At 49.1% G+C, this 23,126-nt stretch overlaps 2 protein-coding genes across 4 annotated transcripts; both read right to left on the bottom strand.

Annotated features, from left to right (window-relative positions):
* Window positions 1-110: 110 nt before the first annotated feature.
* Window positions 111-13,586, bottom strand: slc12a2l (solute carrier family 12 member 2-like). Its single transcript, XM_086111069.1, has 26 exons — window positions 13,439-13,586; window positions 11,998-12,425; window positions 11,199-11,321; window positions 10,826-10,901; window positions 10,657-10,752; window positions 10,426-10,565; window positions 10,135-10,354; window positions 9,417-9,544; window positions 9,165-9,249; window positions 8,918-9,069; window positions 8,016-8,123; window positions 7,151-7,274; window positions 6,972-7,073; window positions 5,848-6,003; window positions 5,652-5,751; window positions 5,051-5,162; window positions 4,770-4,910; window positions 4,557-4,663; window positions 4,400-4,479; window positions 3,305-3,445; window positions 3,041-3,154; window positions 1,899-2,010; window positions 1,721-1,807; window positions 1,489-1,624; window positions 1,344-1,411; window positions 111-520 (listed from the first exon to the last, which is right to left on the bottom strand). The coding sequence occupies exons 2-26, from the start codon at window positions 12,361-12,363 to the stop codon at window positions 385-387; spliced, it is 3,210 nt and encodes a 1,069-aa protein (XP_085967195.1). The 5' UTR covers window positions 12,364-12,425; window positions 13,439-13,586; the 3' UTR covers window positions 111-384.
* Window positions 13,587-14,116: 530 nt separating this feature from the next.
* Window positions 14,117-22,328, bottom strand: gramd2b (GRAM domain containing 2B). 3 transcript variants are annotated; one of them, XM_086111127.1, is made up of 13 exons: window positions 21,176-22,328; window positions 20,586-20,762; window positions 20,412-20,499; window positions 20,252-20,321; window positions 20,056-20,159; window positions 19,767-19,862; window positions 19,606-19,677; window positions 19,013-19,096; window positions 18,833-18,944; window positions 17,778-18,000; window positions 17,580-17,684; window positions 16,759-16,843; window positions 14,117-15,864 (listed from the first exon to the last, which is right to left on the bottom strand). In XM_086111127.1, the coding sequence occupies exons 1-13, from the start codon at window positions 21,274-21,276 to the stop codon at window positions 15,823-15,825; spliced, it is 1,359 nt and encodes a 452-aa protein (XP_085967253.1). In that variant the 5' UTR covers window positions 21,277-22,328; the 3' UTR covers window positions 14,117-15,822. The 3 variants fall into 3 exon arrangements, with proteins under 3 accessions (XP_085967253.1, XP_085967251.1, XP_085967250.1); XM_086111125.1 differs by having other exon boundaries at window positions 16,759-16,840; window positions 19,013-19,102; window positions 21,176-22,326; XM_086111124.1 differs by having other exon boundaries at window positions 19,013-19,102; window positions 21,176-22,322.
* Window positions 22,329-23,126: the final 798 nt, after the last annotated feature.

Genomic DNA, 23,126 nt, shown 5'->3' with positions numbered 1-23,126 from the left:
CCGACCGTTCAGAAATGGTTTCAAATTTAGCTGAAGTCAGCCAGACCTTTTGTAGCATGTATCGTTTGTTTTTGCTTTTACTTAAATGATTTGACTCCAAGACAACTGTGTACTTTGTAGTTTATTTATTCCACAATGTTAAAAATATAACATGACAACATAGGGACACATTCTTTCTCCAATGCAACTTTGATTCATGTAAACAACCTGTTAAATGTAGATTTGGTCAGTTTGTTATTACAAATATATATATATATATATATATTTTTTTTTCTCTCAAAAATCGGACCAAAACACAGCAAGTGATGCTGAAGTAAAAGTTTGACTTTCTGTGTGTGTGTGTGTGTGTGTGTGTTTGTGTGTGCGTGTGCGTGCGTGCGTGCGTTAGGAGTAGAACGTGAGCACGCTCTGGTGGTTTCCTCGCACCAGCAGAAGAGGAGGAAGTTCCTTGGACAGCGTTTCTAGCCAGCACATGTAGAGGGCGCTAGAAACCACGCCCTTCCTTGCCAGCGGCATCGTCCTGATCAATCGCAAAAGGAGCGGACACTTGATTAGGGATGCACAATTACAATGACTCAATCAATCATCATCATAATAATAATGCTGTGACTGACAAGTACTAAGGAGTATCAGAACCCAAAAGTAAATTGCTTGATGACAGTGACGTCACTTGACACACGTCAAACCACGCTTCTCCGTCACGTGACTGATTACGCTAAAAACAAAACACCAGAGCTTGCTAAATGAGTAAAATAAAACTGCTGGAGATCGCAAATGACGGCGGCCTCAAAAGTACGTTCGAGACGACAACTCTGCCGGTGTTCTGGATTCAAGTTATGGCTGAACACTCTGAGATCGCCACGATAGCACTGTTGCCATTTTTGACATGCTACCTGCGTGAGGCGGGGCTTTTGTGCAGCAACGGCGACTAAAACAAAATGGCGACGTAGACTCGACATGAAGCACACACTTCAGGTGTCATTGTCTCCCATTACCGAGATGGGACCGCCCGCTTGCAGAAAATCAAGCTCGGCGCTCGCACTGATTCAGCATTGTGGTGAGTTGAGATTTTCATGCACTTTGAATTTGTGTTGTATTGTATTTTGAAGGCATTATGACCGTAGCGATCAGAGTGTTGCGGCCAAATTGGACGCTCCTCGTGTTTATCTAAAAAAAACAAACCCCCAGTGTTCATGTAGCTCTTAGCATATTATTTTGTAGTATTTATCCGCCACACCTTAAATGCCGGTCCGCGAAAATATTGTCTGACATAAACCGGTCCGTGGGGCAAAAAAGGTTGGGGACCCCTGGTTTAGATGTTTGCAGACGTGAAGTTTCCTCACATGACGATGAGCTTGGCGTTGGCGGAGTGTTCCTTGAGGAGCTCGTTGAGTCGAATCTGCCGATTGCTCTGAACACAAACGTCGCCACACGGTTGTCGTCACAAGCAAGGAAGGCTGCGCGTGTCGCGGACGTGCTCGGCGTCACCTTGGCCTTGTAGAGCTCCAGCTCGTTGTCGGTGATCCTCCAGGGCTCCTCGGCCTTAAGACGCTCAGCCGCCTCCTGGTCCATGTCCTCCTCCTTCAACCTGTACGACTCCACCAGGGCCTTGAACCACAATTTACTACGCGCGCGCACACACACGCAGTTAGTGGGGGGGGGGGGGGGGTGTACGTGTGTATACGTACGTAGGCGTGCACATGTCTCCATTGTAACTTACTTGTGTTTCTTGGGTTTGGTGTTGATGTCTCCGAGAACGTTGATGTCGGAGAAGTCGATCCGAAACCTGCTGAGCAGCGTCGCCATCCTGTTTGCACGCACACACACACACACGCACACACGCGCGTCAGTGCGCTTCGCCTCCCACGAGGTGTCGGACACGTGCGCGCGTGGCTGACATGCGTCTGTCGTGGTCGATGCGGTTGATTTTTCCTCCGATGAAGACTCGAATGCGGCAGTCTGCCCACTTGCTTCGGTTGGTCAGCAGGTAGGGAAGCAGCAGTGTCAACCCTAACCCCAACACACACACACACACACACACGATACAATCTTACAAATGATTTGTAGCTACTCTGTATTATTTGCCTCATGTTCTTGGCAATGCCAGCGACATCATTGTGCCGCTTTTCTCTTGTAAATAAAATGAGTCAAGTCATGAGTCCTGGGCAGGGTATCATCATATACCTCGCCTCAATAATATTTTATTTTAGAATAACATAATTATTGCACAGTGATCCGTCGCTATTTCGCGGTTGGTTTATCGCGGCCTCGGTGCATCTCGGATTTTTTTCATCCTACTTTGCGGATTTTCGTCTATCGCGGGTGGTTTTGGTCCTCATTAACCGCGATAAACGAGGGATTACTGTAGTAGTATTAAAAAACCCCCACTAACATTCATCTCATATTACATCCACTTTGTTCTCATACGTTTTCTTGTAAAATACCCCCCATTTTTTTCCCACGAAACTGTCAATCACAACTTCGACCACGAGGTGGCACCACAGTCTAAACTACGGGGGTCCCCCGAAGTTAACCCTGTGAGGACCAACTCACTTTTCTCTTCTCTGAGGTCAATTTGTCACAAAAAGTGTGACGATGGCAGAGGCGTCGAAATGTCCACATTTCTTGTTTTCCAAAAAGCCTGACACAACCACACATATTAACCCCCCCAAAAGTCAGAAAAGAAATAACACTATCAATGACATAAATACTAACCGATCAAGTTTTCTCTGACCGAATCTTTTCGCAATGATTGCACTTTTTTTGGGCGGGGGGTGTGCCCAGGATTTATTTTCTTGTTTTTTTGCAGTGAAGCTTGGAATCCAACGTTACGTTCTGTGCATGTACGAGTCTCGATCACGTGGTCAGACTGGGGAAAAAAACTGCTAATGTATCTCTGGTATTGTTCAGGAAGGGGGGGGGGGGGGTTGGCAAAATGTGGAGGCGGGCTGTCGTTTGGGGACCGTTGAGAGACACCTTCGAAAATGTGTGCTACATTTCGATTAAAAAATAAATAAAATAAAACAATAAATAAAATGACCTCCGTCGTCAAAGAGCCACCAGACGTCGATGGTTCCTTTCCCTTGTTTCTTCTTGAACTGCTGACTGGACTCTTGGAGGCGCTGGTCGCTCGCACTCAGAGTCGCTTTGCCATCTACACGCACACACACACAAATTGACAGACTTGTTCAGTAACCAAGATGGGAACTCGGTCTGCCTTAAAAGTTGTCACTGGTAAGTTCAAGTTGCGTTGGGATACTAATCATCACAATAATAATAATAATAATAATAATTGGTCCATCACCTCCGATGATGAGCGGGCTGCTCCGGTCGCGAGCTGCCTTGTACGGACTAGAGTCTGACTCCGAGTCTTTGGTCTGAGCGAAGGTCACCGGGGTGTCCTTGCTGCTGACCGGAGGCTTCTCATGGGAGCAAGACAGCTCGTCTGCAAGGAACGCAAGTTTTTCGCTCGTCAAAATCGGTAAATACGCCGCGGTTAGTTCATGATGAATCAATTGGACATGTCGGCGACACTCTGGTTCCAACTGATGCGCCCGCGTAGCTCTAAAATGTACCAGAGGACATTGAGATCCGGCGGTCATCACTCTGGCATTGGCATGGAGGTCAACGGGATGATTCTGCGATTGGCTGATGAAGCTCTGCTAAATCGGGGACACTCTGGGATCGATTGATAAGACAGAGATTTGAAATTGGAGCGGCAAATTGTTGCCGTTGTTCAATCGGGCTTCTTTCATCTTGGGCAGCTAGCGAGTCAAGTCAAGCCTGTCCGTTCTCAAGAGGCACTTTCAAGCGGCCATTCTGGGCTGCCTTGGGTTTGGAGTCAGCCAATCCTCCATCGAGCTTCTCCAGTTGGTCCAGAAAGCCGCCGCTCGCCTCTCGAGCGCTCCTCGCATGAGGTAGCGCATCACTCCTCCTCTGGCACATCTCCTCGACATTCGAGAGCTGCTTTGATTTGTTTTCCAAGCTGGTCCCTGCTTCCCCCCTCAGAGCTCCTCCGCCCCCGCCCCCCTCCCTCGGGTCTGCGGACCGGACGCTATATTCGAGGTACCGAGCGGACTGAGCGGAGGCTCGGAGGGGATGGCGCTTTTTCCGTTGCCGGCTCCTATCTTTGGAATGAAGATTAGGCAAGTGCCCCCCCCCCCCCCCTCCTTGCACTGCCCATCTTTCAAACTGGCCTTCAAACTCATTTTAAGTCTTTGCCTTTTTGCCTCAGCATGGGACTTGATTTTGACTTGGTCTGTTTTGGCGCTTCCTACCATATTTGATAACGTTTTGTTTTATTGTTTTGGCCGATGAGTCCGAGGAACCCAAAATCCGTCCCCGTGCGTCGCCGGGTGCCGCTGTCTCGGTGAGCAACCAGGCCATCGTTGCCACTGACCTTGTCCTTGGATGTGAGAGACGTCCAGACCCTCGGGAAGCCTCAGGATCACCATGCCGAACTGCAGGTCAAAGGCGTCACTGCGCAACGACACCCGCGACGCATCGGTGAAGACGACGACGACGACAGAGAAGATGAACACAGAGGCGTTTCCTACTGGATGACGTTGATGTACGTCTCCACGTCGTTCATCTGACCCTCCATCCAGTTGTTCTTGAAGCCCAGCACCAGAGTGTTGGGTTTCAGGCGGCCCAGACCCACCGACTGGACAGGGAGACACCGGCGTCACTCAACACTCCAATCGATGAAACAACGCGGGTGGGGGTTGGGGGTTTGGGGGGGGGGGGATACAGGGAGTGTTGTCGGCCACCTGCAGCAGGAAGTGCGCGCCGTGTCTGAGCGTGTCGGCGATGACGGGAGCGTAGAAAGCTTTGATGCGCTTCTTGTTGAGCCAACGCTGACAGCGCGCGTGCTCCTGAGACGCCTCCTTCGCGTTGGGACGTCGACACGCCTGCAAGGGGGGACGGGGCTCGTCATCGCGCGACTAGAGAGAGCTTTTAACTCATTCAGTACCAGCCGATTCTGGACCAAGTCTGAAAAGACGTTTAAAAACGTCTTTGGGAGTGAACGAGTTTAAAACGGGGTACGTACGATCCGGACGTGTCCGCACACCATCAGGCCCACGTTCTTGGTGAAGGAATGGACCAGCTGCAGCAGAGCGGGCCGAGCGCTCGGGTACCCGGTCAGGACCAAACACTGAGGCCTGCCGGCAGGACAAGCATCAACGCTCGACGCGCAGAGACGCTCTGACATCGGCCGGCGATGTCTGCGGAAAGTCTGCGGAAGCAGCTGACGCCGTCTTTGTGGCTCTTCAACAATGCGCCGGGAGACAACCTCGGCGTCTGCGTGATTCTAAGCCGGCGGGAGATTTGAACGATGAATTTGCTCGGTTGTCACCGTCGCTCAGTGACAGGCTGCTCACGTCTGCGTGAAGCTACAATCTGCCTGCAGCCACTTTGGACTCGACCGGCGATGCCTGCTCGAATCTCTGGCGCGCCGGAGGCACTTTGGGATCAACCGATGACGTCTTCGTGGCTCCAATACGGAAACGGGCATTGGAGCCACGATGATGTCCGCCCGAACGAATCTGGTGCCGCGAATCCATCGAGTATCAACACGTCGATGTGATCGATTCCATTATGGGATCGTCTGTCTTTTGCTCCAACATAGCCCCCCCCCCGTTTGAGCTCACCTGAAGTTCTTGACGTGGTCCTCCACACCGGTCAGGTTGAGACATTGCGTGAGCGCCTGGTTGTAGATGAGAGCCTGAGTGGACGATCCCCAGTTGACGTCTTCCGACGTGATCCAGAGGACGGGAAGAAAGCAGCGGTGAGCGGCCGGCAAGGGGAGGGGAAGCGCGCGTTAGCCAGAGTGCGCCGGACGCTCACCGGGCTTCTTGTAGCTAACGTAGATGTAGAGCGCCAGGACGATGAACAGCGTGACGAGAGCCGCCCACCAGTTGATGACAAACATCACCACGCAGCACAAGATGGCCCCCGCCAGGGACACCCACATGTTGTAGTACTTGAAGCTGGGACGCCACCCTGGGGGTGACGGCACGGCGAGGCGTTAGCCCCCGACCGACACGCAACGAAAGGACGCTTTAGAATTTCGTCGGTTTTCTTGACGTTGCGCAAATGCGTTTGCGTCGATCGAGGAAATGCTCAAATAGCTGCGATACGTGTTTGATATCATTTTTTTTTTCCAGGGCCAATATTGATTATTGGTGGTCAATAACGATCATAATAATAATCATAATAACGCATCATATTTTTACGGCGCTTTTCTGGGAAGGAAGCCGATAACCGATGTTTGGGGCTGATGACATTTGGCGTCAGAGGGAAAATATTGGCGTCACAATGAAAACAGAAAAAAAGTCATCATGTTCACTTTGTCGAAATGTCTTCTAAGCAGATGTTTATGAACAACTTTTCGATATCCGAAAGGATTTCTTATTAATCTTAGGCGATGGGCAACTTTGAGTGGAAATTCGAACAACAGCTGCCAGCTTCCTCAGCGTGTCTTCAAAAAAGTTCAATGAAAACGCATAAATGGCTCCCTTTAGTTTTGGACACAAAGTCGCGTTTTCCAAAAGTTCCAAATAAGCAAAATGCTCAACAGCCCATTGCTGTATCTTTGTTTTCATTCCCGAGGTCGGCAGCGTCGCCTACAAAGTTAACTGATATTTGAAAAATGAATAGTTCAAAAAAAAAAGCAGACACTGATATTCATCATCCAAGGACAGCTTTGTCGAGCCCCGCTTAGCGAATCTGATTCATTGTCCATTCTGCTCATCGATCCGATTCCTTATTGAGTCTGCTGTTATTTCTCAATATGCGAGGGAATGAAATGATTGTGGACCGAATGAATACTTGACAGTCAGTTAAGTGGACAAAAGTCTACTGGCCGACTGACATGATCGGAGCCGTTTTTGCCTCACTCGTCAGGAGTGAATCAAGTCAAATTTGTCCCGCGCGGCTTTCCGTCCGCGAGCCGAAGCCTTCGAGCTCACCTGGAGAGTTGGCCAGCGACGCGTGGAAGACGGAAAAGTTGATGAGCGCGTAGGACGCCAGGAAAAAGTTGGAGATGATCGGAGCGATGATGTTCAACTCGGCTGAGGGGAAAAGAAAAATGAGCCGCGAACGGAGCGGGACGTCGCCGTCGGCTGATAGCGAGCGTCGGTGGGCTTACCGATGAGGATGAAGGCGAGGCCGATGCAGAAGGTGAGCACGTAGCCGCGCAGGGGCTCGTTGTTCTTGCCGTAGCCTTTGGCGAAGACGCGCAGGCCCGGGTAGATGTTGTCCTTGCACAGCGCCTATGCCCCCCCCCCCCCCCCCCCCGCGCACAAACACAACTTGACAATTGCCGTTCATCCCTTCTTTGCTAGCTTGTTTGCTAAATATTGCTCATGTTGAATATTGCTCATAGCGAAGCTCCCGCTTCTGCTTCAGAAATTAAAATCGAATAATTCTTCAAGAAGTGCAGAAGGCATTTCGGAAGCTCAATCTTACATTTTTCAACTCTGAGTCAAGAATGAAACCCATTTTACTCAAATTACAGTGGCTGCATGTAAACACATTTTTAGCCCGATTTTTGCACCCCCAAGACAGAAACATGTCACAAAGTCTAACAAGACCGACAAAGGACGTAATTATCCTGCTCCTCTAAAATTCGATAAAGCCTGCATACGTTTCCAAATAGCGCGCGGGGTGCGCCCCCGCGCCTGCCGGCCGAAGACGGCCCGGATGGGCTCAAGCATGCCCGCGACGCTCCTGAAAATAATCGGCTCACATAGTGGATGGATTTTTCAAAAGATTGATTTTGTTATTTCATTTTGATTGGGCCTTTTTCGATATAATGTCCATAGCGCCCCCTGTTGGCCGGCTGCCAATGCCAACGTGTTTGATGTAATCTCCTAAATAGCAAAGACTCAATAAAGGGAGTTTCGTGACAATTGCTTCAACGCAGATCAATGCAAATTTTTTGTCCTGAAAAAAAAAAAAATGGAAGCAAGGTGGACACAAACGGTTCAGCGGTTTTGTCGCGTTTTTCCTACCTGGAAGACTTTTGGAGCGCTGACCAGTGAGGCCAGGGCAGACGATAAGGTGGCCGAGAAAATTCCCGCCGTGATGAGAGGCCCGAAGGCCGATGCCAGACTCATCGCCTGCAAGGCAAACGATGTGACCGCTCATCATTTGAGTCGCGCTTTGCTGAACGGACATTCTATTAGGTCCTCGTGCAAAGACCGCCAACATTCCTTCAGTCCTTGTAACGCGAAAACAATAAGCCAGACAAAAGGGTTGTCAACAATCCCGCCAAATGTGAATGGTTAGAAAAAGAACCTGGTTACTCAAAGCCTTTAAAATCGAACTAAAAGCTTGAGGTTTGTTTTCTCCACTCTCAAAGTTTGTGGTCGTTGAAACCACGCCCCCTCAACGGGCAATCAAATGCCAGTCGTCGCCCAGGATGGATGCTACTTTGTCTAGCATCTTTCTTATGTCTGCGCATGGAATCGACACCAGCTTTTATTTCCACGCTGCAACAACAAGGCGCTCTAAAGGCCGCGCCGGTGGACGATCTGAAGGGAGGGTGTATTCTCGGCGGGTTGGTATAGCTAGCTTGCTAAGTGCATGACGCACTCCCCCAAAATCAAGTCAAGCTAGATGAGTGCTACGTAGCAACAATTATCCTCCTCGGATTTATTTTCAAACAAATATCGGAAGTCACTTCACAGGATCTTGAGAGACGTGTGTCAGAATCCAATACCGGCACGTTATCTCATCTCACACGGCCAAACAGAAATTTCAGTCGCTTGTGTGCATGTATGTGGGAGTGCCTCAACAAAGTGTCGATTCATTACTACGAGAAGCTTGTGACTCACAACAACTGCGACACTGTTGCCCCCAAGCGCACGCACTCACACGCTGATGTGGAGACGGGCCCGGGTGGCCATCTTACCTGGAAGTCATTCATAAGTCCGTACTGGCATCCTCCCTCTTTGCAGATGGAGAAGTCGTACCCCAGCGTACAAGCGGCAGCGTCCGTGCAGTTGACGGTGTCGCTCAGCGTGTCATTGACGTCGCCCGTAGCGTCTCTCACCATGCACGAGCCTGAAGGATCGTTGCCAAGCGCGTCGGTTAGCATAGCGTAGCGTCACCATGCTAGATGATGATGATGATGATGATGTCACAGAGCGGTCGCCCACCTGCAGAGATGGCCACGCCCACGTAGGTGAGGCCCGTGATGAGGATGGCGAGCAGCGTTCCTTTGGGGATGGCGGACTGGGGGTCCTTTCAAGGATCGACAGACACCACACCAACGATTGGACCCGTGTTGAGAATCACTCCCGACCCACTCGATAGTAAACCCAAAGTACACATCGCGGTTCATCGTTTGCGATCCGCCGTCCGGGATTCTGAAGCGATCGTTTGGATGAGTTTTTGTTGGTCACACTTACGCTGAGGTCCCCGGAGATGTTGGCTCCCGCCAGGATCCCGGTGGCCGCCGGGAAGAAGATGGCGAACACGGAGAAGAAGGTCTCGTCGTCCCGGAAGTCTGGGCCCAGGTTTTCCACAAATATAGCCGCTGCGGAAATGACAAAGCGTCTCAGATGAGTTCAAAGCAGCAGCTGGCGCGACGCAAGACCATTTCAAGCAATCGGTAATCTTAAAAATCAAGGACTAAATCTGGGTTCTTCCGATAACGATGTTGAGCTCGAGAGGTCCCAGAGTGTGTCGACCAAGAGTTACTCGATGCTCGCTTGACGATGTCTGCGCGGCTTTGTAGCGTGGTGGCAGTGAAGTCTGGGATCCGCTGATGTTGATATGAATTTTATGTGCAGGGGTTAGGGAACGCCGGTTCCTTGAGAGCCATATCCCGCCCGCCTGGTCGAGATCTCTCTCGACTTCAACATTCCTGATTCTTCAAACGCTCGGCTCAGCGGCGAGGTCTGTAGAACCTCAAAATGGTCACGATCACTGGGATCGGGTGTGTTCGAGTAGGGAGAGATCGAAGACTGGCCGCGCTACGGCTCTCGTGGAACCGCAGTTCCTGACCGCTGCTCAAACATTCTGAGATCATCTTTTAAGGATCTCTCACGTGTCAGGAGTTACCCTGCGATCGGCTGTAAGGAACGCTCAAAGATCGATTGGCGGCGGTTTTGAAATTTGCCTGACTTTGATATCCAAAGAACCCTCTGGGCTTCTTGTCCTGGGCAGCCATCAGGCTTCCGACGAAGTAATTGGCGATGGCGGCCAGCAGGACGATCAGCAGCACGATCTGAGCCTTGGCCTCCCACTCCATCCCGGCCACCGAGATGCCCAGCAGCAGGATGACGGTCAGCGTGCCCACGATGCGGATGTCGTTCAGCTCGTCTGTCATCAGGGCGTCCACGTCCTGGAAACCAGCCCGAGGGGAGACGATGAAGACAAGCGGCCCCGAGCGCCACCGTCAAAGGCCTTCCTCACGTTGAGCATCTCCACCACCGTCTCGGCGAAGCCGACCACGTACATGGCCACCGCCACCGCGTTGGCAAAAGCGAAGATGAGGCCGATGGAGCCCCCGAACTCTGGACCCAAACTCCTGGAGATCAGGTAGTAAGCGCCACCTGCAAACACACAACACACGCTGCGCCGCGTTATGGGGACCGATGTCGTCCGCCTCTTCGACGAGGCCAAAATGATTCGGGAGACTTTCACCTCCCCGGACGAAGCCGTTGGTGGCGATGGCGGAGGTGGACAGACCCGTGATGGTGGTCACCAGCGAGGCCATCAGGATGATGGCGATGGTCAGTCCTGCGCACAAACGGAACGTTGGCTCATCCTGACGCTCGCGCTCGGCGACGAGGAAACGCAAGCGACGGTGTACCGATGCCGGCCTGTCCCACAATCCACGACATCCGGATGAAGAGCATCACGCCCCAGATGTTCAGCATGCAGCGCACCTGCAGAAAAATGGCGCGTGAGCAACTCCGGCCCGGCGACGCCTTTGCGCTCCTAAATTCGGAACACCTTTCATAGGTCATGTTTCGGGCCCGATCAGAGGGACTGCTGCCTCGAAACGCACCTCACGGCACAGGAGAGTCTTCTAGGATAATGCTCTGCCATTGGCGGTCTTTCGTAGGGGAGGGGCAAAATGGCACCAAAAGCGGGCGCGTCGTCTTTGCCGTTACCGTGAAATTGGGCCATTTTACAAGTTGAACTTGAAGGGAAGGATTTTATTCTTGTACGGCTGATCGTACCAGGACTCCTTTGACCCAACCGAACTTGATGGCGGCTCCTTTGGTCTCCTTGACCGCCCGGGCCGCCGCCTCCTCGGCCGCCGACGGCTCCTCCCCGTTGGCCACGCCGTCGTCCAGGGGATCCTGAGCAACGCCAGCAGAAAAGCGCGTCACGTGGCAAAACGCATTTTGCAGAAGATGGCGCTGGGCCAAAAGCCGGGAGCCGTGCCAGTCCCGCGCTGGACTCGCGTGCCTCGTTGTGCGTGCGCGTGCGTGTGTACAGTGGCGTCATCAGTCGCACGCATGCTCAGGACGTGTGTGTGCGGGGACTGAAGGAGGCACGTTGAGTCGCACTGACTCGCTCCTTTGTGCTCCCTTCATTTGGTCCACCCGAGACTTTAGAACACGGGTGTCAAACTCAAGGCCCGGGGGCCAGATCTGGCCCGCCACGTCATTTTATGTGGCCCGCGAAAGCAAATCAATCATGTCAACTTCTACAACGATTGCTAAAATCTGTCTTCTCGTATGTAATAGATAAGTGAGATATTGTCACCATTTTCTTGTGACCAGATCCCTCATTACACTCATTTAAACAATCTTTGCATAAACCATTATTCTTGACTTCATTATAGCAACCTGTCACCAGCTGTCATTGAACTTGGAGGAAAAAAAGGCTTGAGAATTATGTCCGTGATAAGCAAACGTCCTCAAGTGTAACTAGTAGTACATTCAAAACAGATTCCAACGTCCTAAACGGAAACATCGAGAGATCCGTCTTTGTAGTAATATGCGCCGCCGAGTGGCATTTTGTGGCACCGACCTTGTCGAGTTGGTCGTGGAGCTCGGCGAGCGAGGGTCTGTTCATCTTCTCGCCGAGCGTGGCGTCCGTGTGGCGGTAGAAGTCGATGTTGGGCACGGCGTCCACCGTGTTGTGTCCGAAGGTCCTCATGTAGTACGTGTTGGAGTGCGTGTCCGACACCTGCGTCTGCCCCGTGCCCGTCGAGTGCAGGCTGACCGAGTCGCCCCGCGGCCCGTCCGGCTCCAGGAAAACATCCGGCGGGAGCCCGATGTCGTCGGGGTCGCACAAGCCCGGCCGGAAGCGGGCCCGCGACTCGTCCTCGCGCACCACGTCCACGTGGAAGCGGCTCTCGGCCGGCTCGCCCGCCCCCGCCGCGCGTCCCGACATTCCGGCAAACTGGCCGGCGGACAAATCCCACTGCGGCTCAGGCGTCCGGCGAGGGCCACGGTCTGCGCCGACACGTACGTTGGTAGAGAACACGGTGCCGAACGTTACGGGAGTGATGGAAACTTTTTGTTCCATAAAAGTTGTTGTATGTATGGGAGAAAAAGCTCCCAATTTTGTTTGAATTCATTTTTCAACATGAGAAATTTAAGATGTTTTTTTTTTCAATAGTGTTAGTTTTATAGTCATCAATTTTTAGTATATATGAAAATGAATAATATATAACAATGATGTAGTATGAATATTTTTTTCCATGACATCGACATAAAATAATGATACAGTATTCAGATTTTTACAGTATTTTTATCAAAAAACGTATACAATTATTCTAAAATTACAATTCAAACTACTTGGAAAAGTTTTTGGAGTAATAAATCCTCTTAAAGCTGCGAGAATGATTTTCTATATCGGGAGATTTTTCTTTGTTTTTTTTGTAATCTAAATAGGCTGTCCTTTGTTGTTGTGGCTTCGAAAACAAACAATCACAGCAGAGAAAGCGTCGCAATTTTCAGATATCAAAATGGAAATTGACAGTATAATGGAAAGCTGGATATCCTGTGAATTAAATTAAGTTAGTGCAATTGCTCTGGTGGTACGTGGACTCCCTCGAGTCTGCAAGAAAGAATCTTTGAATTGAATGTATTCCTGTTACATTGTCTTGAATTTTTTTCCCAATAATTCAAGACAGTAAATTGATGAAGCAGAGTTCAGTTTTTGTGTGTGTAACTCTGAAATGGGCTCCAATCAGTGTTCCAAATGACTAGTGGTACATGGGCTCCCTCTAGTGGAACGCTAAAAAAATCACTGAGTTAGATGCTCAACCTGTGCATAATGTTACAGTGGTTTAATTTTTTTTTTTTATCCAGTAGACTATACAGTTGAGTTGTATTTATCTTTGAAGAGCTCAAAATCCGTGCCTGCTCTGAAGAAATAAGAACTAGCCTAGCTAGCAGTGATTCAACTGCGGTGAGATTGGAGTGTTTGCCGGTTGTCAAAAATGACTTTGGAATGTTCCCACCTGAGGATGACCTTGCGGAATAGCCCCACGGCGAGACGCGCCGGCTCCAATCCCAGCAAACAAGTTTCCCGTCCAGAAGTTTGTCCGATGTCAGTAGACACTGGACTGGCCAGTCCAGCAGAAGACACTGGACTGGCCTTCAAGTGGCCTATTGTCATCAGCGACCCCCCCCCCCCCACCCCCCCCCCCCCCCCTTCGTCCTCAGAGAACAAACCACCGCGCTCCCTCCCATGGACGTCCTGGCCGGCTCGATGCGGATGGACAGCAACTGAAAAGTTTGCGTTGGGACGCTTTTTGCTTGGGTCGGGGGGATAAAACCAACAAACATGGACTTCATTTACTTTAAAAGAAATTCTCAAATTGAAAGTATGTCATTTATTTCAAAATGAGTCTGCATTTTTTTCATGAAAATGCAGTTTGAAGATGTCCTAAAAAGAATGTAATTGAATTTTTTTTGGGGGGGGGGGACCCCCTTTTATTTAAAATTTTGGGAACCAGACTAACATGATCTCACAGGCTGAGATCAATATCAACATATCAACCGATTTATTTGTAGTTCATTATATTCTTTGCGTCATGTCTGTTGTATAGAGAGAGGGGTTGTTTTTAATTGGATTTTTTTTGTATTTGCACCTTTCTTAGAAAACTTGACAACCATCAATGAAATGCTATTTAAAATGTGATTTTTGTTTTTTAATCATTTGATTTGTAGAACATATTTGAAACATTTGTTATGCGCTGAAATGAAGATGGGGTCTTTCTGACGAAAAAAAAAATGTCCTAAAACAAAACAACTTTTCGAAAGTCCTAAAGCCAAAACATATGTGTTTGATAAATATCCTAAAAAAAAAAAAAAAATCAAATGAAGTATTTAAAAAAAATGTTGTAAAAGGAAATCATTTTTGAAATGTATACTTTCCGTTGACCCGCCCGTGTTGTGACTCTGCAGGTCACATGCTGTGCCGTCACCGTCAAGCGCTCTATTGTTTGTCGTTCATCCAGCCGCCCCCGGCGCCCCCAGCCTCCCTCAGTCCCTCCGCCGCGACGTCCCAGACGAGCATGAAAGATGTCAGTATTCAAATCACATTTTATCTTATTGATATTTTGCTAGCTCGCTTATGTTAACGTACCAACTATGAGGATGTTAGCAATTTTAGCTACTCTCTTTCACCTTCGTTTTTTCTGTCAGACGGTGGCTAACTTGCTACATATTAGCATACCAACTATTAGCATATTGGTAGAGGGCGCTCAAAAGTGGACCTTTGTTTTTTGGAGGCCAGAGTTTAACATTTGCACTTGACATTACATTCGCAGTCAGCACGTATACATGGAGACATCAACAGCAAAGACGACTAATTGTTCTACCAGTGACGTTTTCATTGTGCGTGTGCGTGCATTAGCATGAGAACAACAGCTGCTTTCAAGTGGACAAGCGGAACCAAACGCACGACATCATCTTTGGTTTTTCTCCATGCTAACGTGGAGTCTTTCTGGTTTCAAATCTCCTGTGCGGGGACCCGAGACTTGAAATTGTCCAGAGAAATTTGAATGTTTTTTTAAAATATGCCCTATCATTGACTGGCGACCAGTCTGTGGTTGGAATTTTATCTGCCCTACAATTAGCATGTGACCAGTGTGGGTTTTTTGTTTTGTGCCCTAGCATTAGCTGCTGAGCGGTCCTTTGCGTCTCCCGCTTTCTAATGAGGACAAGTGTCAAGGCCATTGGCTTCAAAAGGTGTGCCAAAAAAAAAAAAAGTCCCCCACATAGGAATCAGTGGTTTGGGTGCAGTAGCACATGTTCCCAGCAGAGGGTGCAATCCCTGCTCGGTTGAGGATAGTATGCATCTGCTCGGTGCGTCTGCGGTGGAGGTTAGCGGAAGGCGATGGAAAACAAATCGTTTTTTGGGTCAGGGCTCGGGGTTGAGTTACGTCTTTGACTCGGGCTCGGTTTACTGCTGGTGCAATGTGGGAAATTGCCATCTGGAAAATATGTATGACATCATTGAGAAAAAGGTCTGTGGATGACATCATCAGTGACAGGAAGTTGACTCTTTTCAAAACGTCACTCAATCTTTTTAAGTGACACGTGACAAACACATCACACAATCCATTATTTAAAACAAGTGAATTATATCTGCAGCTAAAAGTCACAGTAAAAAAAAAAATTAAAGACCACCGCAAAGTGATCCGTTTTGAAGATTTTGCTATTTAGGGGTGAAATTATAATTTTTGTTCTGGAAACTACTGGCAACCTAATTCACAAATTCCAAATACAAATCTCGCTTTATGAAAATGCTCCAAATTCCCAAAATGTCCACTGTGTTTTTGGTCTCTTCATTTGCATATATTTAAGTATGACATTGTCTAAATATTGACACAATTCTTTAAATAGCCTCGTCCAAAAGTCTTTGAAGATTCTTCTGTACCTGAAACACAACAAAACACAAGCTTTTAGTCTCACATGCTAATGTAGCTACATGCTAGACGTGCTATTCTCTCAACTCAACGGTATTTATAGAGTGCTCTAAAACAACCACCGCTTTTAAAGTGCTGTACGTGGAGCAAATATCATATGTACAACAATAAATTAATAACAAAGACAGTAGAAAGCACAAACCGTCAATCTGCCAATGGAGCACATTTCTAGCCCAGTTACACTCTGAGAATGCTAATATACGTGCCTAGCCACTACTGGATCTACTTTCCACCATAAATGTACAACTGTAGCTAGTTTCTAGCCGAGAGTAGATGTACACATCAACATGCTAGAAAGGGCTCCGTCTTTTTAGTAATTACCCACAATGCACTACCGGCGGCCATATTGGAGGGCTGTTATAAACAAGCCATACACAAAGTCTATTCGTGTATGGCCTGTTACACGAAGTCTATTCGTGTATGGCTTGTTTATAACAGCCCTCCAATATGGCCGCCGGTAGTGCATTGTGGGTAATTGCTAAAAGGACAGAGCCCTCTATTGTAGGCTATCTAATAGATACGCTGATGTTAGATCATCTACCGTTTATGCTAATAATGCTAATGTAGCTAGCCTCTGGCTGCCAGTCCATCTCCTCTGCTCCATCTCTGCTAGCCCATCAATTTTAAACCACCAACATTCTAAAGTAGCAACCGTCTAGCAGCTGTTTAATAGTTTATGTTGACTATCAGATTAAATGTCCATCAAATTTTAATAAGCGTTAGCTGGCGTATGGTTTCACTGTCTCGTGTGACTCTGTGACCAATGGAACACGATCGTCAACGACCATGTCTCACTAACAACGACAATATGGGGGAAAGCTGATTGGTGGATTCAAAGTTGAGACCTTCTCCAGCTTCTTGAGGTTGAGGCTCAGCAGTTCGGAGAGTAGTTCTCTGTTAACGTCGTCACTGCCTCTCAGGAAGTCGCTGCTGGAAGGGAAAAAACATGTTAACATACTAACGTGGCAAGATGTGAATCCTACTCCATTAAGCCATCAATGTGCTAGTGTGGCTTGTAGATATTCAAAGCAAAAATGAAATAGGCTAGTACTCTGATTATAGTTCATGCTGCTTTAGCTAGCTACTCGCCTATCCACTGCGTACCATTCACAATGCGATGTTCTCGTGCAGATGCTAATGCCCATTTGGAAGATGATCAACATGCTAATATAGCGAGCTACTACCCCTCAAGTGGCGCATTGGCGCAACCTAAAATCAAGATGGCCATTTTAATTTTAATTAAGAAAATAACAATAAAAGTGCGAACACACTGTAGTTGGCTCCCAGACTTGCATTTTTGCAGAGGGATATTGTCCACGTGCTATTGTAGCTAGCTAGCTCCCTGGGAACTTTGGGTTCTTTTAATAAATATTTTTGAAGTTACTAAAAAATAAGAAGAAGAAAAAAAAAGAAGAATTTATGAGTAAGACCACAGTGGTAAGATATAGGCAGTAGCTGCTAGCCGTGCATGGGGATATGTATTTTTTATATTTCTTAAGTGGAAAGAAAATAACAAAAGCCCTCGCTCACTTTTTGAGTTCAACTTAAAAAGTAAAAAATAGTTAGCAATGGTAACATCCTGTCACGAGCCGCTAATCCGGCATTGGCGCATTGAGATGTGATCAACATGCTAACGTAGCTAGCTGCTTGCCGCGTGTGAACTCACTCCGGCTGAGCCAAGTCTGTAACGGAGTCGAGCGCGGTCAGTCGATGCTCCAAGGAAAGCATCTTGACGGTCAGGAAGCAGGACGACATCATCAAGAGGCACACTCTGAATGCGCACACAGACAAGCGCAGGGACGAGTGTGCGTCGGAATGTTGTCTAGTTTTGGGGAGCGACACACAATGACGCGCACCCACTCACAAAAAGAGGTAAACAAACAGCAGAGTGTTGAGGGAGAGCGTTTGTCCGCATCCCGCCTCCTCTCGCTTCACTTCCAAAGCCTGCGGCTTGCTTTCCGGCTTGGGAATCTTCAACTGTTTGGGATGCTTGGGATGAAGAAGATTTTTCACTTGGTGTTGATGCTCAGGAGGTGGTGCGACGTCACTGCACTTGAATGCGTCCAGGTAGGGAGGAACCGCAAAGTCTGCAATGTGGTGGAAGAGATGGGAATCATCGAGGGGGGGGAAACCCAAACGAGATTGGGTTTGTTGAGGGCCGCAAACCATCAGGATCAGGATTCAGACAGAATACTGAGGAGTTCATGACAGGAATTGTCTGTCGCTCATCATCAGTGCAGCCTCGGCAGGAAAAACATTGGTGCATTGGTATGATTGGCAACTGCGATATAAAAATCCAACACAAACAGAATTGCGATGGACTCGTGGCACAATTCCTGTTGGGAATCTGGTCGGAAGAATCGCAAGAATTTTCGGTGGGATTTGGACCGAATAATTCGGAATTACCGTCGGAAATAAATTCTTGAAGTTACGGTTGCAATGGTGGGATAACGGTGAGCGTTGACAAATGTTTTGATGCAATTGAGATGGACCCCCCCCCCCCCCCGATCAAATGGTTCACACGAATTGTGATTGTGTGTGCTCACGTTTGGTGGAATTACGATTACCGCTACGTGAATCCTATCAAGAATGCTGTTTGGAATTGACACAAATTGTGACAAATATGAACATTTCGTGAGGTGTGGGACTCGGGACTCGTGATCGGATTGTTGACGGGAATTCTAGTGGCAAACACTTTGGTAGAATCCTGAAGGAAATTGATCTACAGTATGAATGGAGGCCAAGACGACCCCTTGACTGGATTTTGGGTGAGATTGTGACGGAATTATGCGAACCAAGATTCCAACAAAATCTGGAGTGGAATTCTGATTGCAATCGCGGTTGCCGTCAAACTGGAAAAATGTGACGAATGAGGTGGGAAGCGGTGGAAATTCTTAACAAGCCTTCTTGCCGAGATACCTGCCAACTTGTCGTCATCCGGCGTCTGGGAATCGGAAGTGCTGCTTTCCTCCGTGTCCTGACGACTCTTCCGCCGCGTTGCGTCCAGGTCGGCGAAGTCGACGCGGAAACTCTAATCGGTACAAAGGCTCGTCAAACCACGCGTGTCGCGGTGGTGTTTTCTGCGGGCGTGAGACTGACCAGAGGAAAACGCGGCGAATGAGGCGACGTCCGACCTCGGAAGTTGATTTGGGATGAGGACGGAATGGGGCTGTTGCACGGACTCTTCTCCTTGTCAAACACACACGGAGTCAATCGATTGAAGTCTCCCGCGAAAACTGCGGTCTTCGTGTGTTCGCCTTGTGCCTTTTGGGGGCGTGGCCTCGTGGGCGGTACCGGCAGCTCGGGCTCCGGCTCAGGTTTGCGTCCGCTACATACTCCTTGCGATTCTTATTTCTTTAATTTTATGTACTGGCACAGTTGTGTGCCGTTATATTGCCTTATTTTTCGTATTTTTCAGTACCAACCAAGTCTGAAAAGACGTTTAAAAACGTCTTTGGGAGCGAATGGGTTAATGGGGTGACGTGATCGTGGAGGGAAAGGACGTTGTGTCACTCTGATACGTCCGGGTGGCAGAACAAGAGTGACCTGAACTGTGAAACGAACACAAATAGATGTTTTGGTTTGGTTTTGTCTTTGAGTATGACGGCTAGCTCGCTAACATCCGCGCAGAAGCACGCTAACTATTGCGCTGTCCGAAGAGCTCGCCGGCAGCGGAGGTGATTTTCTCTCACCTCCAAGTGAAGACAGACGGACATGAGGAACTTGTAGGTGTTGTCCCGGGCCAGGAAGGACACAAAGACGTACTGGAAAGAAGAAGAAGAAGAAGAAGGAGCAAAGTCAAGGCGTCGGGGAATTCGGGACCGTCGCTAATCCTGAATTTCGCCCGCCTCACTCTGTCGTTGGCTGTGGCGATCACCACGGCGTTGGGCACCAAGAGAGCCGTCTTGGTCTTCTTGACGTGGGTCACCGATATGACCGGGATGGCAATCTGGCAGGAACCAGCATCGTTTTGTTTTTTTTAAACATTTTATTTCGACCAAAGTGTCAGTGAATCACGACGGCAGCAAAATGGAACCGAACTTGTGACCGAACGACGGCAGACTTTTGGACGAGAAAATCGGAGAACGGTCACAGGAATGGAATTTGCGAGCCAAGTTGGGATGCCGGCTAGCGGGAAGCACCTTGGTGTCTTTTCCAAAGACTTTGGAGTGGAAGCAGATCCAGTGGTCGGAGACGAACATGCGGCCCTGGTACAAGATGTCCTTCTGCAGGGCGCACGTGTAACCTGAAAACACAATACGGGCGGGGACGCCCCAACGCCTCCTGAGCTCGCTGCGGTGCTGCGCCGGTCGCCGCGCACGCCCAAAGTGAGCTCACTTTGCTTGAGTTGCTCCTCTTTGCTGATCTCCTTGAAGAGTTTATGGTACTGAGAGTTGCCCTTGGACAGCTGGATGACGACAAACCACGCAAGGGGGAAATTGCAGTCTGGGTTGTTTGAATGCGGCGCATGCGTCAATGTGTCGCGTGTGTGTATCACCTGACTGTAGGGAGACTTTTTCCTCTCCAGCTTTGAGTCCAGCTCGCTTTGCACGGGAGTCAGCTCGGACGCGTCAAACGTTTTTGACCTGGCGCGCACGCACACACACACACACACGGCCGCATGTATTGTGTGTGTGTGTGTGATTGTTTTTTTGTCATCGCTGTTGTTTACCTGGCCAGCGCCGCTCTCCTGCACGCCGACGCGTCCTGATGTGCTTGATTCGGGTTTTGCTGTTGGGGCGGGTGTTGATTTTGTTGTTGATGCTCGACCTCGCAGTTGTGCGGACGCTCGCCGAGCGCGCGCGGCGGACTTCTTTGACGCCCCTCGCACGCCGCGTCCGCCGCACAACTGAACAAGACGCGTTGTCATTTTCTTGTTTCTGTCCTATACGTGAAGCTTGATGCCTCACAGTCTGGAAACGTTATTCTTCGTCGACCTCCCCGGTCAGAGTGTCGGCTCTCTTCCGTGTTTTCTGCGTCAAGCCCTGCTCTCTGTACTTACTTTGTATTTTCGTAACTAAAGATTTTACATCTACCGGGTCCTAATTCCGCTCTTCGCCTGACACGTACTTATTAACGTAATAAATCCCCAGCTTGCTAACTTGCTAACAAAGGAAAACGGATATTTACTCGTCGATAGGAAAGTTGTGAACTTGGCTCTAAAAATGGCCGACTTGCTGTCTTAGGAATGAACTAAGCAACGTACGAATAAACGTTCAACCTGCGTAGAAAACCACGCCAAGATGAAGACCGAGCTCTGACCTGCCCGCCGCATGTTTGTCCTTGTTGTGCTCTGGGCAGTACGTCCCCGACGCCGTTCTTCCGCCGCCGTCTTCCTCCAACGTCGCGCCGGTGTCCGTCATCTCTTGCGCAGCAGCGGCGGCCCCCCAAAACTCGCCGCCAGCCACGCGCGCTCCTTCACCTGCACGCCGGCTTGTCGCCCTGCCCCCCCCCCCCCCCCCCCCCGCCCAGTCACGCCACTGGATGTGTGCGTCTGTCGCCGCGTGTTTGCGGGTGCCGAGAGGGGAGAGGGGGGCTTTGCGACCTTCGGCCCAGCCGCGCTGTGTGTGTGTTTTTTTTTTTTGAATAAATAGAAGATAAAGAGAAGTTTTGGGACCGCTGCTCAGGACATCCCGCAGGAGGTCATACGACCCTGTGTGTGTGTGTGTGTGTGTGATACGATGCCACCATAGGTGTGGGTGTGTGTCAGCATGCGGGTGTGTTTATATGGTGTGTGTGTGCGGGCGGGCGGGCGCCTGTTTCTGCCCGTGTGCACGTGCGATCTTGTTCATTAATTTGCTCGCTATTCAGCGAATGGAGTCGTTAATAATAAGTTGGTGAGTTAATTAGTTGGGTTGTTAGTAAATCATTGTAATGAGTTTTTATGAACGTTAAAATGTTACACAATGGTCTTTAGAAGAAAAAAAAAAGTTTCGGGTGACAAGTTGTCATCCTTAATGGACATGTTGTAGCCCCGCCCCCAACAATCCAATGCAATACATCCTGATTTATCGAGCTGCGGCTGTTGTGCAAGCGCTTCACAGAACGGTTAACATCAAGTAAAATCACGAACTCAACACGTAACGTAAAAACCTTCGCCACTTTTCCCTCACACGAATTGTTGTTGTTGAAAGCAGTTCTCGAAGAAAGAGGAAAGGCATCAAAGTCCTTTCACCAGCGGATCCGAGACCTCGGGCTCAAAATGTGCACACGTCGGCCACAAGCTAAGTTTCAAAGTAAACAAGTTGTAGCGTCCAACAACAAACGCGCACGTACTGCAGTTATTTGTTTGCGTGTCAAAGTCCAGAGCGGAATGTTTGACAAAGAGTCAAAAGTCAACAAGCTGACATTTTCCGCAGTAAACAAACAAGCATCTGTAATTTCCACTCCACACCTGTAGGTGGTGCTAATGGCAAGAGAAAGCTTTTTTTTTTTTTTTGTCCTGCACTTTTTCTGGAACTGATGCGTCATTGCCCCCACTTGAACTGGAACCAAAAGTCAAACTAGGATCTGAACTACCCACAGTGTAGGACTGTCCGTGCGGCACGGTGCTCGACCGCTTAGCGCGTCCGCCTCGCAGTGCAGAGGGTTCGATTGCGGCTGCGGCCTTCCTGTGAGGAGTTTGCAGGCTCTCCCCCGGGCCCGCGTGGGTTTTCTCCGGGTACTCCGGTTTTCCTCCCACATTCTAAAAACTTGCATTGCAGGTTCATTGGCCGCTCCAAAATTGTCCCAAGGTACAAACGTATGGAATGGCATTGTGATGTTTAACTCTTCCTAACTAACCAACCGCCTGACTTGCTAACTCGCCAAGGGGGCTGACGAATGAACTGAGCAGCAGACGAAGTGACTTGAAGTCACCGAAATGACTGACTTACGTTCCAACCAACTAACTCGCCGACAAACCCTGTCACGAATTGACTGACTGACTCAATTTCAAACCAACCAGTTGACTTACAAAATAATTTACAGACCGAACAACTCACTCACTCCGAGCGACTCGCGAACAAGCCGTGGGAGTCACTCATCAACTAACTCGCCGAGTGAAGCGCTAATTAACTCATTCAGTACCAGCCAATTCTGGACCAAGTCCGAAAAGACGTTTAAAAACGTCTTTGGGAGTGAATGAGTTAAGCAACGACTGACGAAGCAGGTCACATGTGAACCGACTGAATGACCAACTAACTTACTAGCAAACCACGTAGGAACCGAGCAA

The sequence above is a fragment of the Hippocampus guttulatus genome, chromosome 5 (genome assembly GCF_054856545.1).
Source record: "Hippocampus guttulatus isolate MCC_2025c chromosome 5, RoL_Hgut_1.0, whole genome shotgun sequence".
Classification (NCBI taxonomy): Eukaryota; Metazoa; Chordata; class Actinopteri; order Syngnathiformes; family Syngnathidae; genus Hippocampus; species Hippocampus guttulatus.
The sequence above is the reverse complement of the archived record's forward strand: the minus strand, read 5'-3'. Positions and strand labels throughout refer to the sequence as shown.

What these genes read in the sequence shown, in the direction of transcription:
- slc12a2l (XM_086111069.1), bottom strand. Translation starts at nt 12,363, where the DNA reads ATGTCGGGACGCGCGGCGGGGGCGGGCGAGCCGGCCGAGAGCCGCTTC. An exon ending in CCTCGCCTTCATCCTCATCG is followed by an intron (nt 7,074 to 7,150) that starts GTAAGCCCACCG and finishes TTTTCCCCTCAG; the next exon opens with CCGAGTTGAACATCATCGCT. An exon ending in ACGTACATCAACGTCATCCA is followed by an intron (nt 4,480 to 4,556) that starts GTAGGAAACGCC and finishes GTCGTTGCGCAG; the next exon opens with TGACGCCTTTGACCTGCAGT.
- gramd2b (XM_086111124.1), bottom strand. Translation starts at nt 21,276, where the DNA reads ATGACGGACACCGGCGCGACGTTGGAGGAAGACGGCGGCGGAAGAACG. An exon ending in GACAAACATGCGGCGGGCAG is followed by an intron (nt 20,763 to 21,175) that starts GTCAGAGCTCGG and finishes CGTCTTGTTCAG; the next exon opens with TTGTGCGGCGGACGCGGCGT. An exon ending in ACCTCAAGAAGCTGGAGAAG is followed by an intron (nt 15,865 to 16,758) that starts GTCTCAACTTTG and finishes GTTGTGTTTCAG; the next exon opens with GTACAGAAGAATCTTCAAAG.